Source organism: Quercus robur, chromosome 4 (genome assembly GCF_932294415.1).
Source record: "Quercus robur chromosome 4, dhQueRobu3.1, whole genome shotgun sequence".
In the NCBI taxonomy this organism is placed as follows: domain Eukaryota; kingdom Viridiplantae; phylum Streptophyta; class Magnoliopsida; order Fagales; family Fagaceae; genus Quercus; species Quercus robur.
In genome coordinates, this window is record NC_065537.1 from 33,595,149 (window position 1) to 33,613,180 (window position 18,032).

An 18,032-nucleotide genomic window follows, 5' to 3' on the forward strand; every position below is an offset into this window, starting at 1 on the left:
TCCTTTGGGCACACCTTGTTCAGGTCGATGAAGTCTACACACATCCTCCATTTTCCATTTGCTTTCTTCACTAGGACAACATTCGCGAGCCATTCAGGATAGTACACTTCCCGGATGAACCCTGCCGTCAAGAGTTTGGTAACCTCCTCTGCCACTGCTTGATCTCGTTCTGGGGCGAAGGTTCTTCTTTTTTGCTGGACGGGTTTCCTTTTCGGGTTCACATTCAACTTATGCTAGATGACTTCTGGAGCTATGCCCGACATGTCCTCGTGACTCCAGGCGAAGACATCTAGATTTTCTTTAAGGAATTGAATGAGTCTTGTTCTCATCTCGGGGCTTAACGTCGTTCCTATCTTTGTCGTCTTGTGCGCTTCTCCTTCAACCAATTCCACTGTTTCTAGGGCCTCCATCTTATCTTCTTCCTTTTCTTCGATCATCCACGTGTGGTTCTCCTTCGCAGCCAGGACGGCTTGGTAGCATTCTCTTGCCAGGACTTGATCTCCTTTTACTTCACCGACGCCATTATCTATTGGGAATTTTACCTTCAAACAGTAGGTGGACGTGGCCGCTTTCCACTTGTTGAGTGTGGGCCTCCCAATGATGACATTGTAGGATGAAGGGCAGTCCACCACTAAGAAGTCTAGCTGAAGGGTTAACTGCACCGGGTAGACCCTCACCGTCACTGTCAATGTCATTATGCCCTTGGGGTATACCCTGTCTCCGCTGAAGCTAACGAGTGGAGAGTCAAAGGGGCGTAGTCTCTTTGGATCCAGCCTTAGCTGCTGGAAGGCTGGGAGGTAGATGATGTCTGCGGAGCTGCCATTGTCGACGAGGATCCTCTTGGTATTGAATCCTTCTATATTTAGCATTATGACCAAGGGATCATTGTGGGGCTGCTTCACTCCCATGGCGTCTCCTTCATTGAAGGACATGTCCAGGTATGTTCGTCGTTGCTTAGACGGAGGTATGGTGTGGACACTATTTACCTGCCTTTGGTATGCCTTCTTGAGTGATTTAAATGATCCTCCTAATAATGGCCCTCCTGTAATCGTCTTTATCTCCCCGATCACCTTGTGCGCAGGTTGGGATGGACGGTCGTCATCCCGAGAAAAGGACTCATGCTGGCTTTTATCATCCCTGGATTTACTATATTCTCCCTTCTTCACATACTTCTGTAATTTCCCTTTCCGTATCAACTCCTCTATCTGCTCCTTTAGGTCTCTATAATCTTCCGTGTTGTGGCCGTGATCTTTGTGGAACCGGCAGTACTTGTTCTTGTCATGGACATTAGGGGATGAATGCAATGGTCTAGGCCATTTGAGATAATGCTCGTCCTTGATCTGCATGAAAATTTTGTCAACAGGCATAACCAAGGGAGTAAATCTTACCGTCCGAGGACTTTTATCATCTTTCCTTCTATTCCCATCATTGTTCCGACGATCCGATCGCTCTCTCTTTTGCCCCCTACGGTCGTCTTCTTTCTTTGCCTTGTCTCCTGACTTCTCTGCATCCTTTATGGCCACTAAAGCATCTTTAGCATTCATGTACTTTTGTGCTTTCAGGAGCATTTCTGCCATCATCTTTGGTGGATTCTTCGCGAGGGAAGCCACAAGATCTCTGGACCTCAGTCCCGCTTTAAAGATCGTCAGCTGCACCTTGTCATTGGCTTCATCCACCTCTAGAGTCTCTCGAGTGAAGCGTTTGACATACGACCTCAGAGTTTCCTTCTCTCCCTGTCTAATGGTGAGTAAATAGTTTGCCGGCCTCTTTGGACGTTGCCTCCCTATGAAATGGCGCAAGAAGGCATTGCTCAATTGCTCGAAGTTGTCTACGGACGAGGTCGGCAACTTCATGAACCATTCCCTTGCAGCTCCTTTGAGAGTGGTGGGAAAGGAACGACACAGTATCTCGTCAGGTGGTTGTTGAAGACCTAGAGTCGTCTTAAAGGTATTAAGATAATCTTGAGGGTCTCTGAGTCCGTCGAACGGCTTAAGTTGAGGTAAGCGAAACTTTGATGGTACAGGGCATTCAAGCACCGCCGTGTTGAAAGGCGAATCAGTGGCCCTTACCATCCTATCCACGCTTCGATCCGTCTTCTCCTTAATGGCGTTCCTCAGTTCGTCCATCTCCTTCCTCATTTCTCGAAGGAGATCTGAATTCTGCTCGTCCGGAGTGGTTGGCCTCTGATAGGTACTCCTCTTGTGGCTGTCCCCTTCTCCCTTCGGGTTACCCTTGGACCTGTTCTCTTCCTGTTGGGCCTGTTGGACCTGTTGGAGTCATAGCTTCATTTCCTGGTTTTGCTTGGTGAGTTCTTCAATGGTGGCTGCAAGGGCTTGAACTTGCTGGGCCAAGGCTACTGAATCTGGATTGGGTTCCATCTGAATGTAGAGGGTTGATGGAAACTGTGTTTTCAAATATAAATCTGAAAATGTCGTTCTCCACAGACAACGCTAAACTGATGAAGCGTGACTTCGTCAGTCGAAATGGGCAGATGAAACCCCTCGTCCACACGAATGTATCTTTTAAGAGGGTCACCGGTGTGGTGCCTGCCACAATGCCTTTAATGCCAAAGTTAGAATAGAGAAGCAAATTATGAAATGGAAATGAATGAACAAGAATAGTAATGGGTGCTTTCTCAGAGTGTCAGTATTTGTACCTTCTGCAGACAAGGCGAGGGCTTTATATATGTGGTTTTGGTTGCTAGCCGTTGGAGTGTTAATGCCTTTCTTAGTAACGCCTCCTGCCCAATAATGGGGCTTTTAATAGGCTCCCAACGGTCTGTTTTGCTGGTTTCGTAACTGCTCGAGTTATTGGCTGGCTTTATTGAATGATTTTCCTACACTCTCGTCACTCCCATCACAGACCATGCAAATAGTTCATCCATCCTCTACCATCACCAGAGAAGGGGAACTCAGTGGCCTGAGTAGACGCAATCAAATCACGAGGGAGAAATGCACTCGTTTGCCTATCAATGAAATACCGTAGATGGCTACAAAACCAGAGCTGAAGGAGATGAACACAGCAGTGAGGTGAACCATTCCCCTTGACCCTGATGAAAGACAAAGATTGGATGGTTTCACACAAGATAGCAGATACAAAAGAGTATGAAGGTAAATGACGCACCAAGCTGACGACTGCCAAATCAATATGACCAGTAACTTGTGGGAACACGATTAGCCCAAAGATGTCTAGGAAGAAGCTCTAGTGACTGTGAAATAGCCAATCAGATTTAGAGGAGAACTCATGAGAAAGATGCAAAGGTTCCCTCTCCAAGGTAGACCGATCCAACAAGAAGCTTAGAGGAATACCCTTTAAAGAGATGGAAGGTTGAAGACCCTCCACTATACAGACCATCAAGCCCAAGAGGCAACTCAAGAGGCTCAATAAGTGAGTCGGGACTGAAGAGCAACAGATATCTCCAAAAGAAGAAGGTAGGCCCAGAAGGCTGCAATACTCCTCCATCGTGGGAACAAGGTCCACACCTCCTATAGTCACACATCGTAGGGAGGGATCCCAAAAGGAAAATATGGCCTACAGAAGCCCCACATTCAGCTGAAAGTGCATCAGGAGAGAAGGAATGTTTCTGCTCACAGCTCGTATCTCCCTTTGTTTCGTCAGGTCAAAGAGGTTCCACCACCGCTGAAGATCGTCGGTGTCTTTGGACTTAAGGCGCAACACTGAAGCAAACTCAGCCATAATGCGAAGGAGCCACTAAGAGCTACACAAAAGCCACTATGGCAATTTTTAATTTGGAATCACCCCGGCTTGCCTACTTTGTTCCCAACAGATCTGTAAGTAAGCCAAAGTGCATACTGGGGTAGTTATATTTTGGTGCCATAGTTCACCTGCAAAATAATTCACACATTAAACCAACAAGGTATACACATGGTTATTCATTCATCATATTTATGCAATGTAACACATATTTCTTACACATCTCACATATCCATGCATAATTATTCCTACATGTTCGTGCTTACACATTTCACTTGTCCATGCATAATTCTTGCTATATGTTCATGCTTACACATTTCACATGCTCATGCATAATCCTTGCTATATGATCATGCTCACATATATCTCACATTTCCTTGCATAATTCTGGCTATATGTTCATGCTTACACATCTCACATGTCCATGCATAATTATTGCTAAATGTTCATGCTTACATATTTCACATGCTCATGCATAACTCTTGCTATATGATCATGCATTTTTCACATGTTCATGCATAACTCTTGCTCTATGTTCGTGCACACATTTCACATGCTCAAGTATAATCTTTGCTATATGATCATGCTTACTTATATCTCACATGCTCATGCATAATCCTTGCTATATGATCATGCTTACATATATCTCACATGTTCATGCATAGCCTTTGCTATATGGTCATGCTCACATATATCTCACATGTTCATGCATAACTCTTGGCATATGACCATGCCTTTTCCTCACATGCTCATGCATAATCCTTACTATATGATCACGACTACATTTCACATGTTCCTGCATAATGCTTGCTATGAATATATCACTCATATCACATGTTCATGCATAATTCTTGTTATGACTATATCATCCATGTCACATGTTCATGCATACTTCTTATGCATCCATATTCATCCACATATCCATGATCATAATATTTGCTCATTCATATACATGTTTATGCATGATTCTTGCTATGACCATGTTTATGCACAATGTTTGTTCTCATCTATGATACCTACTTGTGCATGATGCTTGCCATATGACCATGTTCATATATCATACTCCCCCCCCCCCCCCCCACGATACATGTTCGTGCACAATGCCTGCCATATGATCATGTTCATACACATTCATCCCATCATCATAATTTAATCATGCTCATCTTGCTACACTTGTCCTTTTTTTTTTTACACATACATTTACCTTTTATTTTCAAGTTTCCATCATGAAGAATAAAAAATAAAAATGCCCATAATAGTAAAAATACAAAATAAAAAATCTGCCCATTTTCCTAGCATGTTTTCTAGCATCTATATATACACACATAAGCACACACATAAATATTGTTCTTGCAACTAACAAAAATGTAGGAAAGTTCAAGAATTACCTCAAGGATCCAAATGGGCAAAGGTTGGAAGAACAATGGTATGAGGAAGCCTCCCTCTAAAGACAAAAATTTTTGGAAAATTTTCTTGGGTAGTGTTTGGTTGGTGACAAAATGCGAGAAAAAGCAAGAAAATGGAAGAACTTGGAAGAACAAGAGAGAAAAGATGAGAGAAACCAAAAAATGGAGAGGAAAGAGAGAGAGGGGTTTAGCCAGATGGCCTTGGGAACCCCTCCTCTTCCCCTTTTTTAGCTACATTACTCCACTATCCCACTCACTTTTTGAATTTTGAATTTTTCTCTCCCATGTCCCCCATTTCGTCTTTTAGTGCAGTTTTACTTAATTTTGCCCAATGGAATGGGATTTTTATAAAACGAAGTGCTACGAGCTCTATAAAACTTCAAGAAAAATATTTTTAAAATAAAACTCATATGGGTTGGCCCAATGGTGATCCAAAAATGTCCAAAATGCCCTTGCACCCATTTTTAGCCAAAAATCAGAAAAAATGGATTCATTTACGCTAGAATCGGGAGGGAAAAAAAATACTTTATCTAATTCTTTGTCTAACATTTATTGTGCTAATAAATGTTAAACAAAGAAGTGGCAGCTATTGATATCATATTTTGTGTGACTCCTATTGACTTGTCAAAATAAAGACCAAAACCAATATTAATTAAAAAAGGTGAAAAATCATAAATTCAAAGCCAAAAAGGGTAAAAATGAGTACAAAATGTTTGAATGGTAAATCAAAAAGTCACAACATTTGAAAAATCCATTTTACAGCAATTAAGATCAAAACCCTAATCGGTATGGTCAAAAAGTTGACTTTTTGATCCGACCGTTGGATTGTGTGGAATTTTCGACCACCTTGTAGGGAAAGTTTTTCCCTTCGAAACGATAGTTAACAGGACGAAATTGGAGTCAAAACATATGAGATATCACAAAAATACCGAAAGCCTAATAAAATCTTCACTATATTTTTCAAGAAACTGACAGTTTTTTACCTGACTTCGCACAATAAACTGAACCGATTGGGTGAGAACTGGAACAAGCAGGTTGGACCATTTTGAAGAACAAGGTCTTAGCTAATTTTCACCAAAAGGGCTCAACAATATTTGCTTTAGATTAGAAGTTATGAATTTTCAAGAAAAAAACGTCCAGAATTTTTCAGCTTTGTGTCACCTTCCTTTCGAGCGTGATATCTCAACAATCGTAGCTCCAAATCAAACGAGGCTAGAACCGTTGGAAAATATAAATCCAGATATTTCCGTGCATGTAAAATTTGAAGAAAATAGAGCCCGGAAAGGCCTCCAAACAGCTGCATGAAGATCAGGCTAGAAGTTAGAAAAATGCAAGAAAGGCTGATGACGTGGCAAAAAGTGGAGGCTAGCATTGGTGTATCAGGATACACCAATGCCCATTCTTCACCTCTCCCTATAAATACCCCTCCCCCCATTTTTGTGAAAAATAAGAAGAAAAATAGGATAAAAAGTATGGAAAATTAGAGAAATAGTGAGGAAAATCAGAAAAAAAGTGAGAAAATTCTGAAAAATAGCCTTAGAAAATAAAAAATTCTCTCTCTCTAGGAAACCCTGTATAAAAAAGCCTCATCCTTTTTCTTTGTTGTAATCTTTGTGCGTAAGGCTTTTGGGATGGGTTAGTTCCTTAATAACTAAACCCACCACCCCTTTTACCATATTGTAATCATCTTTTCCATATATATAAAAATCTTTTCTTTACTTTGTTTGTGTTCATAGTTACTTTATCTCTACCATGTTCTTGTACATATTGTATTTATATCTATCTCATTATTTCAAAGTTCATATTATTATTGTTGCTTTATATTATTGTGTTGGCATCCCTAGATGAGTATTGGACCATCTCCTAGGCTATGTAGGGGAAGTACCCTTAGGGGGAAGAAATCTCATCCCACCTAGGCATCTAGAGGTTTTACTTTCAATGCTTTTATTTTATGTCATCCCATTTACTTTCAAGCAATCCCCATCCCTTTTTGTTTTATGTCATCCCATTTACTTTTAAGCAATCCCCATCCCCTTTTATTTTATGTTATCCCATTTAATTTCTTGCACATCCCCTACACACACACACACACACACTATATCTAGACACCTAAAAAAAAGATTTCTACTATCTCTATTAAATGGTTTTCAAATCTCCATTAGAGCTCAATATGCGTATGTCTCATAAGAATGGTGATGGCTTAGAACTCCCATTTCTTTATGTTGAAGGATCCATAAAGCTTGAAAGAGATTAAAATCTATTGAAGAGGGAAACAAAAAAAAAAAAAAAAAAAAAAAAATCAATCTTAACAATATTCCAAGTCTTTACTTTTATGTCATTTAAATTTGGCGAAAATACACTTTTGGTCCCTACATTTTGGGCCAATTTCCATTTTGGTCCCTAAATTGATTTCACTACTAATGTAGTCCCTAAAAAAAGAAATTCAGTTTTATTTTGGTTCTTGCCATTAACCCACTAACAGAAATATCCTACATGGCTGACGGAACGCCACGTGTCAGGCCCACCAATTTAAATAATAATAAAAAAATCCTATGTGTCTAATGAAAGTCATGTGACTAGCACGTGGCTTACACCTCATCATCCACCTCAACTTCCCACCACTCAGCCCCACACGTGACCCCACGTGACCTCAAATCAAGAACTACCTCACACTTTACCTTACCTAGACACACTTGAAGAACCCTAAAAAAAAGCTTTGCCTCTACATCACCAAGAAGAAGGCACTCCAAACCGAGACGAAGGCACTCCAGACCGAGGGAAGAAGAATGGAAGCTAGCTCTGCCTCTGCATCATCCAAGGAAAGCTTGAGGAGGAGAGCACCATGCATGTGCTTTTGCCCTTCCCCTCAAAAACCCATGCTAGTGGTGTCTTGGATAGAGAGCAACCTAGGCAGAAGGTTCTATGAGTGTCCCAATTACTGGGTAAATGGGGGTTCTTTGGGTTATTGTTGGTTTGGAAGTAAATGGGGATTCTTTGGGTTTTTTTGTTTGCTAATTGTGTATGTTGATTTGATTTGAATTTGGGTTTAATTTCAGTTTCGTAGGAAATGCAAATTCTTCCAATAGGTTGATGATGAGATTTGTGAGTGTGGTAAGGTGCTTATCCTAGAAATGAGGTAGACTATTCTCAGACTACAAGCTGAGATTTCAACTTGCAAGAAAAGGGAGAAGTTTTTGACAGTGTGTTTAATATTGACACTGGTGCTGTGTGGATCTGCCTTTATGTGATTCTAGCTTTGGTGGCTTAGATGGGTGGATTATGGTGTAGCATGTTTTGGTCAATGTGGCTTTAGGCAGGGTTAGGGCAAGGTTATGGTGTATGGTGTAGTGTAGTATGCTTTAGTAAACTTTTGACCATTTTGTTATCTTATGTATCCTAATCACCTTGTAATTTTAATATGAATGAAATATGCAATGAGATAGTTAGCTTGTTAAATTGGTGTGTAATGGATTGAAGTTAACATCTATATGGATTGTTGTAGACATCGTATTTTTTTTCCCTCGATTTGAGTGCCAGACCCTAAAAATTCAAAAAATATTATCTTTTCTCCACAGGGCTGCGGAATCATCTAGATTGACATGACATAACCTGTTCAGGCATTGGAGCACTCGAAGTGTCATTTCAAGTCAAATTGACCAAAATGCCCCCGGTCAACCTTGGGTTGATGTGGACACCACATTTTGTACCCCTTACGACTCGGGCCCCCGTTCCCCAATGATGTTCAAGCTCTAAGGCCCAAGGCCAGTTTAGAGCCCAATTAGATATTAAATTGATTTCAGAAGTGTTAAAATAGAAAATATAACCTTTTAAATGAGCAAAAATCTATTTTTGGAAATAATTGACCAAAGTAGCCCTCAGCCTGCGTACGCGAGCCAATGCATGTGTATGCAAGCACATTCCTACGCACGCAGCTAGGGTTTCAAAAGCATAAGAAAGACAAATTTTCTGCAATAATGGATGAGGTTTGGAATGAATCTCACATCGTCTGAGAGCCGTTCTAAACCCCATTTTTCCACTATATAAAGCCTTACATGGTACATTTTCAAAACACATAGAAATCCCATGGGAAAAACCTAAGATTCACTAGAAAATAGAGAATCAAAAGGGAGTTTTTCACAAAACACCATCAAGTCATTTTTTATTTGATTAGGACCTTTTCTGGCCCAATCCTTCAAGTTTAAGATTGCTAATCACTATTTCATTGAATTGTGATAGAGTCCTCTGGAGATTAAAAGTGCCAAGTAAAGTCAAGACTTTTGCTTGGCACGCTTGCACTGAATCCCTCCCTACTCTAAATAATTTGGCTAGGAGAAAGGTAGTTCAATCCAATGTCTGTATCAGCTGTAAGAGGGAGCCCGAGACAGTGGTTCATGCCTTGTGGGGTTGTGAGAACATACGAGTGGTCTAGGGAACTAACTTTGATGAGTTGCGTAATGCGACAAATCAATTTTTTTCTTTCTGTGATCTTTTCAAGTTGGCATTGTAGAACCAAAAAGGAGTTGAACTCTTTATCACCTACTGTTGGTTTATTTGGAATCATCGAAACAAGATAAGAGTTAAAGAAGCAGTAATGCCTCTGGAGAAGATTGCGGATTAAGCTCAACAATACCTCTTGGAATTCCAGCAAACTCAAAGCAAACCTACCACCAAGAAGTTACCGAAAAAAATCATTTGGAAACCACCTGATCCTAGTACCCTGAAAACAAATTTTGATGGTGCTGTTTTTGAAGATTTGGGAGCAGCGGGCATTGGCGTTGTGGTCCGAGATTCCTTCGGTACAGTCATGGCAGCCTTATCCAAGATAATTCCTTGTCCATCATCAATATTGGCATTGGAAACTGTAGCAGCTCGAAGGGCAGTCCACTTCCTCCAAGAACTCAATCTACATGGTTCAATTTTGGAAGGTGATTTAGAAACCTCGATCTCGGCAATCAAAAACCAATGTTTCCATCACCCAGACGTGGGTCACTTGATAAAGGACATTATGTCTTTAGTTGGTTCCTTTCAATATTTCTCTTTCTCTCATACACGACGGCAAGGCAATGCTCTAGCCCGGAGAGCAAGACTTTCTTTTCCTATTTCAGTCTGGAAGGAGTCTGTTCCTCCTGACATTTACAAGGTGTATGTTTCAAATTTCCTTGCAATACAATAACGGTCCTACTTTTTGACCGGTTTCTCAAAAAAAAAAAAAAAAATCTAATTTATGTGAGAAATATTAGAGTGTGGCTTGGACTTCATAAGGACCGTGCACCCAACCTAATAAACATTAATAATTGATAATGTGTTTTTTTTTTTTTTTTTATGTTAATAATTGGCAATGAGTTTTTTTTTTTTTTTCTTAAATGTTTGTTTAATTAATCCAATAAATTATCATCAGTAATTTTATTGTGACTTGTGCGATTTGTTTGGATTTTTTTAAGACTAATTTATGACACAATAGAACTATTTAATATAGAATAATCAACATTTATTTGATTTGTATTTGTAGATTATGAGAAAATTAATTGCAATGTTTGATTTTTTTTCAAAATACAAAATAAAAATTATTCGCAAGCCAATTTTGATGTTCGAACATTGCCAAACTCTATTATTAATGTCCCAATTTTTGAAAATTCTTCAAAGAAAATTGAAAAATCACCACGGCACCAAGTCTTAATCTAACTTTTGTCTATACTTAATTCGCCCCCAAATTCAAATCCTAGTTTCGTTCCCGCTTGATTGTCTTGTTATATGGGAGGGAGGATATGAGGTATGTTTTAGGCCATGACATTTTTGTGCAATACGTCTAATTAGTGATAATTAATCCATTAATCCACGAGAAGTCTCTTTACCTGAGGTTACAAATCAAAAATTAGTTGAAGGTTTAGGGGGTGTTTGGTTTGTGTGTTTAAACAACCATTTTCAGTTTTTAAACAACATTTCACGCATTTCAACGCACTTTTTCACCCACACGTATTTCCACAAATGTTTTTAAACAACAATTTTCAGTTTTTAAACACATGTACCAAACGGGCCCTTATTTCTTCCTTCTTTATCTGACCTGAATTTTCGGCCTAAAACTTCTTTTACTGATAGACTGATCATACAAAAGGTTTGAATGATGCACATATGGAGAGTCGCAACCAACTTCATTACTTTCGTTGTTTTCTATTTCTCTTTGCTTTGAAGCAGTTTCGTTCTTAGCGTATTGTGATGATTATGGAAAGGGAAAATACTAGTACAGCTTGTTACACACATTCTTATATACACACTTGAATTACATTTTAAATGTGTGTAACATGGTGTATATAATAAACAGTACATGACATGTCACACTATAATCATCACCATTAACAATGGGCAATCTACCACCGTGCATCCTTAGTGCGGTAGTCACTCCACAAATATAAGTGCTTGTAAGGTGTGGAGGGTAAGGGCCGGGGTTCAAGTTTCCAGGAGAGAGTTTCACACACATGTACATTTAGATTAGGTTAAAGTAGAATTTCTATCTTGTAAAAAAAAAAAAAAAAAAAAAAAAAAAAAAGCAAAACAATGGGCAATCTCCATAGCATTAAAGAGCACCAATAAATTCTTCAGTAAGACAATAGGCAACATACGAATGACCAACATAAGCCATCAATAACCTTTAATCTAGCCTGAGGTCTAAGGTGAAAATTTTAAAAGAATCTTTCTATATCTACATATCACTTAAATAATATTTAGTTTAAAAAAAATATATTATCTATCTATCTATCTATATATATATATATATATATATATATATATATATATATATGTATGTATGTATGTATATTTTCAAATATTTTTTTGAGGGGAAAATTTATTATTAATTCTTACTTATTAACATTACTAATTCACCCAAAGTGAGCTAGTGATACTTACTATACGGGTTTTACAAATTGACGTGTCACCAATAAAAAAAAGTTATTCAAATATTCATTTATTATATTATTTAAGTGACACTGATCATATTTCTGCCAAATCAGTTTATAAGTTTTTTGTCGTAAAATTTGTATTAGCTTTTGCAGTTCTCAGTCGCTTAATGGTGATTGGGTTGTATTTCTATTAATTCATAAATATTTTTGGAGAAAATATTAAACTTACTACAAATTTTACTACAAAAAGCTTACAAATTGATGTGGCAGTGAGGTGATACTTCAAGAAAAGGATAAATGAGTATTGAATTACTTCTTGTGATTGGTGACATATTAATTTATATGATCTATGTAGTAAAACTTGGAATATACTAGAATAACTCTAATATTTTAGGCCTTTTTAAGAGTGGGAAAAAAAAAGTACACCTTTCTCACATTTTTTTTAATTAAAAAAAATAACCCTTAAGGCATATTTGGGGGCTTTCTATGTTAGGGGGCTTTAGATTATGGCTTAAATGGCCTAGGCCTAGGGTCAGCCATGATCACCACGAACGTTACAACCGCCATATAAAAACAAAATAGTTATGCCTCTATCGGCTAACCAAAACAAAAGGCTTTAAATACAAGCTTCCATAGATAGAAGGAGGTACACAAAAACACTATCACTTAACAAGTATATTTGATACCCTATTCTCTTACTCCTAGAGTCTAATTCTACCATTGGAAGGTTTTTGGCCGACACCACACTAGCGTCTCTACCCTATAGTTCTTTTCTTTCTTGCAGGTCTCATTTGGTCTTCCAAACAGTCCAAACTAGGAATTCAAATGAAAATCTTTGACATCATTACTACTCACTCCCCGTTAAGAAAACTAGTGTGTAACCTTGTGCGTATGCACGAGAACATTTAAAAACAATCACAATTATATATATACTAGAATTATGCTTGTGCGATGCACGGCTTAATAAAAAATATTTTGATAATATAATTAAATTTAATAACAAATAAAATGAAAAAAGAATTAATTCAAAATTTAAGATTAAAAGATAAATTGTACTTGTACACTTAAAAGAAATTTAATTTTTATTTCTTAGTTTGATATTTAAATCATTTGTTTCAATGTTGATTTCATTCAAATAGTTATAAGTTATATCAATCCAAAACTAAATTAATAATAAATAAAAATATAATACTCTAACTTAATGTAACATTCTAACTTACTAATAAATAAATATAATACCCTAACTTAAAGTAATGTTTGTAATTGTATTGTGTTTTAGCTTTTAAGAACACACACATATATATATATATATATATATATATATATATATATATATATATTTTTTTTTTTATCATTAAAAAAACATAGATGTTATTATTACACATGAAAAAATAATGAATTCAATAATTGAAATGGTTGAAAACAAAATTAAGCCAAAACCTCAATTCATTAATGAAAATATATCCAAATTTTTTAACCTTAAAAAAAAAAAAATAGAGTTAAGTAAAGATAGACTTATATAGAAATTTGGACAGATAGATTCTCTCGTATCCAATTTCATGTTTGATAGCAAATTTTCCATAATAAAATATTGATGTCAACAACAAATAATCATGTAATAAGAAATTAAAAAATACAAAAATATTGCTTGCTATATTGACTTCTAAAAAAAACACTAAAATGTGTGATCAAACATAGAATTTCAACCTATCTATAAAACTTGTTGATAAAAATCATATTATATATAATAAAAAGGCAACAAATACACAAAATCTATTCAATTTGATGAAAGAAAAAAAAAATACCTGCAAGGTTATAGGTAGGGTAGAGAGGAGAAAGGAAGAATATAGCAAATAATTGTAAAGTACATAGTAGAAATAATGAAACACCAAAAAAAACTGTGTATATATAGTGGGAATTTTAGGTTGTGAAGAAGATATGAACAAAAAGAAGTAGTTTAGATGAAACTCAAATACTTTTTTTTTTCTTTTTTACTTTTTACTTTATTATTAGGAAAAAGATGACATAAGATGCAAATTTATCCAAAAAAAAACAAAAACAAAACGTAGGGAAAAAAAAAAAAGCAAGTTCCATCTTCTTTTTTTTCCTTTTACGTTTTTTAAAGAAACATAGGAAAATTTTTTTCATCAAGATCAAGATGGTGTCAACTAAAACCATAGATGGCAACAGTAACCTCTTTCTCTCTTTTATATATATTATAAACAATCTCTTTCATATATATATATATATATATATATATATATATACATATTATAAACAATCTCTTTCTCATTATGATGGGATTTGGATTTTACGCGTGGGAGCTGCGATCATTTATTAAAAAAAATATATACATTTTATTTACTCATTATTTGCTGTGATGTACTGGCATATGGAGTTTTCATCATCTTGGCTGGTGGAGTGTCAATGTCAACACGAATCTGTTTCGTACTCATTAAAATTTCAACAAATTAAGAAGTTATATCCTTATCAAAAACAAAGATTTAAAATTGATCTCTCTCTAGATTTTAGAGTCCTTATTTAATTATTCTTTCACTTAAACTACTTTAATTTACCTACTCTATGTATACACTAAATTTTTTTTATAGAAATTATAGATAAATTAATAATAAAAGGATTATATGAAGAATTTAGATTGTAATCAAATTAAAAATTTTATCAACTTAGAAATTATAGGAGAAAAAGATAAGGACAAAAAATATATATCTATTTTTTTAATTTAGGGTTTGTTAATAATATTTTAGATAAACACAACTGTTATATTTGTAAATCAAATACTAATTTCTTTCATTACTTGATTTGTCATATTTATCCAATATATATATATATATATATATATATATATATATGTGGGGCCAGAGAGTTTGTGACCCCAGCCCATTTCATGTTAAGGCCCAAGGCCTGCGCCGAGGAGATACAGGGCCGAGGACGCACCATGAGAGTTGAGGACGGCCTAAGGAAATGGCCGAGGACGAGCTCCTGCTCGGCATGCCATAAAGGCCCCTAAAAGGAAGAGTGATCATAGTGCGGAAACAACACAAATAAAAGGCTGTCAATACTGCAATAAAACATTCTGCACCTGATAGGACCATACTCTTCAGCTTTTTGCAACCTTCCCCCAACCACTTTGGATATGGGCTGATGGGACAAGTATCAGTCCTGGAAAGTCGATCCTACACGTGGACGTAGGGTAAGGGATACAGGCTACTATAAAAGGAAAAGCAAGCAATTCGAAAAAAGGGGGCTGGGAAAAAAGGCCAAGAACCAGAGCCTCCCAGACCGCCTCAAGGAGAAAGACTCCTCGAGCGAACACGGCCTAATTCTGTACGAACAAGACGACTAACCCTCGTCCGGTGACCAAGGCTTAGCCTTTCAAACCCACGCTCTATAAGTGATATTGTTTGGGCCCTCTTTACGTACGAGCCCAATATTATCTTGGGGTCGTTACGAATTGAGTCCTTACAATTGGCGCCGTCTGTGGGGAAGACTTGTGTGTTGGCACAGGTGGTAGGTTGAGACAGTCCCCTTGTCATTTCCAACAGCCGGTTGTAGTGTTCTAGCATAAAGTTCCACTAGGGGCTACGTTTCTTCACTAGGGGCTGCGCTTCGTAGCGTCAGCAGCACAGATGGTTCTAGGGGCTTGGCCGAGGAGGTAATCCCCCTAAACCAAGGTCCCACGCCACAGCCGAGGGGTTAATTCCCCTAACTACTTAAAAAATTGAGTTTTGGACAGAATTAAGGTATTGCATGGTCCTCAGACTCAAACCTATGGGGAAACCAACTACTTAAAAATTAAGTTTTGGACAGAACCAAGGTATTGCATGGTCCTCGGACTCAAACTTATGGGGAAACCAACTACTTAAAAATCAAGTTTTGGACGGAACCAAGGTATTGCATGGTCCTCGGACTCAAACTTATGGAGAAACCAACTACTTAAAAATCAAGTTAGGTTACTCAGACCTACAGGAAGATCATTTACTAAAAGTCGGATTAAGTCTTAGGCATAATGAAGATCCCGATCTGTCCTTAGAGCCTCAGCTCTAAGGGAATTGATGCAAACGAGCGTTTGAACTCGGCATGATCGTACCTCGGTCCTCGGACTGGGTACCAAAAAAGGACCAAGGCTACAAAAGCCATTAGGAAGGCGGCGAAACACTCTAAGTACTTGGCGGCCCACATGGACGGTCCACCTTTGAACCACCCATCCTTGGATGGTTACCTCCTACACCGCACCGAGCATTCAGCTGTCATCTCGGCTGTTTTGGGGTATGTACCGCTTTCTCAGGTTGGCATTGTTGTGCCGAACAGCTCTATTAAGTTCATAATAGCATCTTTTTCTTAGCAAGGGTTTCGACCCTAAGTATCGTTTTTTTTAGGTCGGCATTATTGTACCGAATAGCTCTACTAAGTTCATAATAACATCTTTTTCTTAACGTCTTTTCCTTAGCAGGGGTTTCAGCCCTAAGTGTTTTTTTTTTTTTTTTTTTTTTTTTTTTTTTTTTTTTTTTTTTTATGACGGCATTATCAAGCCGAATAGCCCGATAAGTACAGAATTACATCTTTCTCTCAAACAAAGGTTTTTTCCCTAAATATCATTTGTTCAAGTCGGCATTGTTGTGCCGGATAGTTTCATAAGCACAGAGCAAGGTCTTTTTATTAACTAGGATTTCGGCCCTAAGCATCGTTCAGAATATAAAAATAAAAAAGAAGTCATATGGTAGTACGTCTATTCACGGCATAACCATTTCTGAAAGAAGAGGTAGAATATACAAAATAAAGCAATGTTGACTTTTATTAATATAAAGAGGTATTACAGCGTACAATGAAGGGCTTAAACAAGCCTATACAGAAAACGAATTGCAAAAATAATAATAAAAAAAAAAAAAACAAACAACCGGAAGTCTTTTTAAGCTCTGCTCCAAAGTCTTTCCAAATTCTGCCCCAGTAGCACCCATATTGAGAGGAGGACCTCCCTTGGTGGAAGAGGAGAAGAAGAGGAAGAAGGAAAAGTACCAGGATGGATCTGGTGATGGGAAAGAAGAAGAAGGGGAGGCAAAAGGAGGCACCAGTAAAGGAAGAGAGGAAGAAGCAGGGATACTTTGTCCCTGCGTCAGTCCTGATTCCTAACACGCTGGTGCCATGTTAGCTATGCTCATAAGAGAGCGGCTGGTACTGATAATGGGTGACCCCAGCTCAATCGCACTAAAAGTTTGACGCGACGAGCCCTACTTCGGATTTTGACTGAAGGGAGGATGAGAGGTATCTTGAGTCTCTGTCATCCCTGCCCTAACCGAGCTATTTTGAGTTTCAGAAGAACATGGCATTTCTGGGAAGGGTATGGTCTCTTCATTCCCGCTCTTATCTAGGACATATCACGATTCAAGGTGTAAGCGAGCGGATAAGGGAAACTCTGGGGGAGGCTAAGGGTTTCAAACTTTAAAAGGATTAAAAGGTCTCTGTATAAGAGAAGTAACCTCTTGTCTTTCTTCTTATATGAAGGGCAAAACGGGAGGCATTTAATCTATCCAAATTTCCAAGAAAATCTATAAATGAGAATATACCCACTCCACTTCCCCACGCCGTCAATAACCATCGGATTTAAATGGTCTCGTAAAGGGAAATCATTAAAGACGCGTCTCGAATACTGAAACGGCAGGAGTGCATCGTGAATGAATTCAGAGGAATGTCTCGTAGTCCGGCGTGTTTCCTAGATAGATGAAGAGACACCCGCATTGATGAAGGGCAGATCTAAGCAAACCGCAATAAAGGCGTGGCATCGCCAAAACCCTCCTCTCCGACCAAGAGGTCGGACAGCAGGATTTTGAGGGGCTATTGTGGGGCCAGAGAGTTTATGGCCCTAGCCCATTTCATGTTAAGGCCCAAGGCCTGCGCCAAGGAGATACAGGGCCGAGGACGCACCATGAGAGTCGAGGACGGCCTAAGGAAATGGTCGAGGACGAGCTCCTGCTCGGCATGCCATAAATGCCCCTAAAAG

At 38.0% G+C, this 18,032-nt stretch overlaps 1 protein-coding gene across 1 annotated transcript; it reads right to left on the reverse strand.

Annotated features, from left to right (window-relative positions):
* Positions 1-233: 233 nt before the first annotated feature.
* On the reverse strand, positions 234-1,853 carry LOC126721783 (uncharacterized). The gene is made up of 2 exons (XM_050424840.1): positions 1,389-1,853; positions 234-1,334 (listed from the first exon to the last, which is right to left on the reverse strand). The coding sequence occupies exons 1-2, from the start codon at positions 1,851-1,853 to the stop codon at positions 234-236; spliced, it is 1,566 nt and encodes a 521-aa protein (XP_050280797.1).
* Between the last annotated feature and the right edge of the window lie 16,179 nt (positions 1,854-18,032).

What these genes read in the sequence shown, in the direction of transcription:
- LOC126721783 (XM_050424840.1), bottom strand. Translation starts at nt 1,853, where the DNA reads ATGAAGTTGCCGACCTCGTCCGTAGACAACTTCGAGCAATTGAGCAAT. An exon ending in ATGATAAAAGTCCTCGGACG is followed by an intron (nt 1,335 to 1,388) that starts GTAAGATTTACT and finishes ATGCAGATCAAG; the next exon opens with GACGAGCATTATCTCAAATG.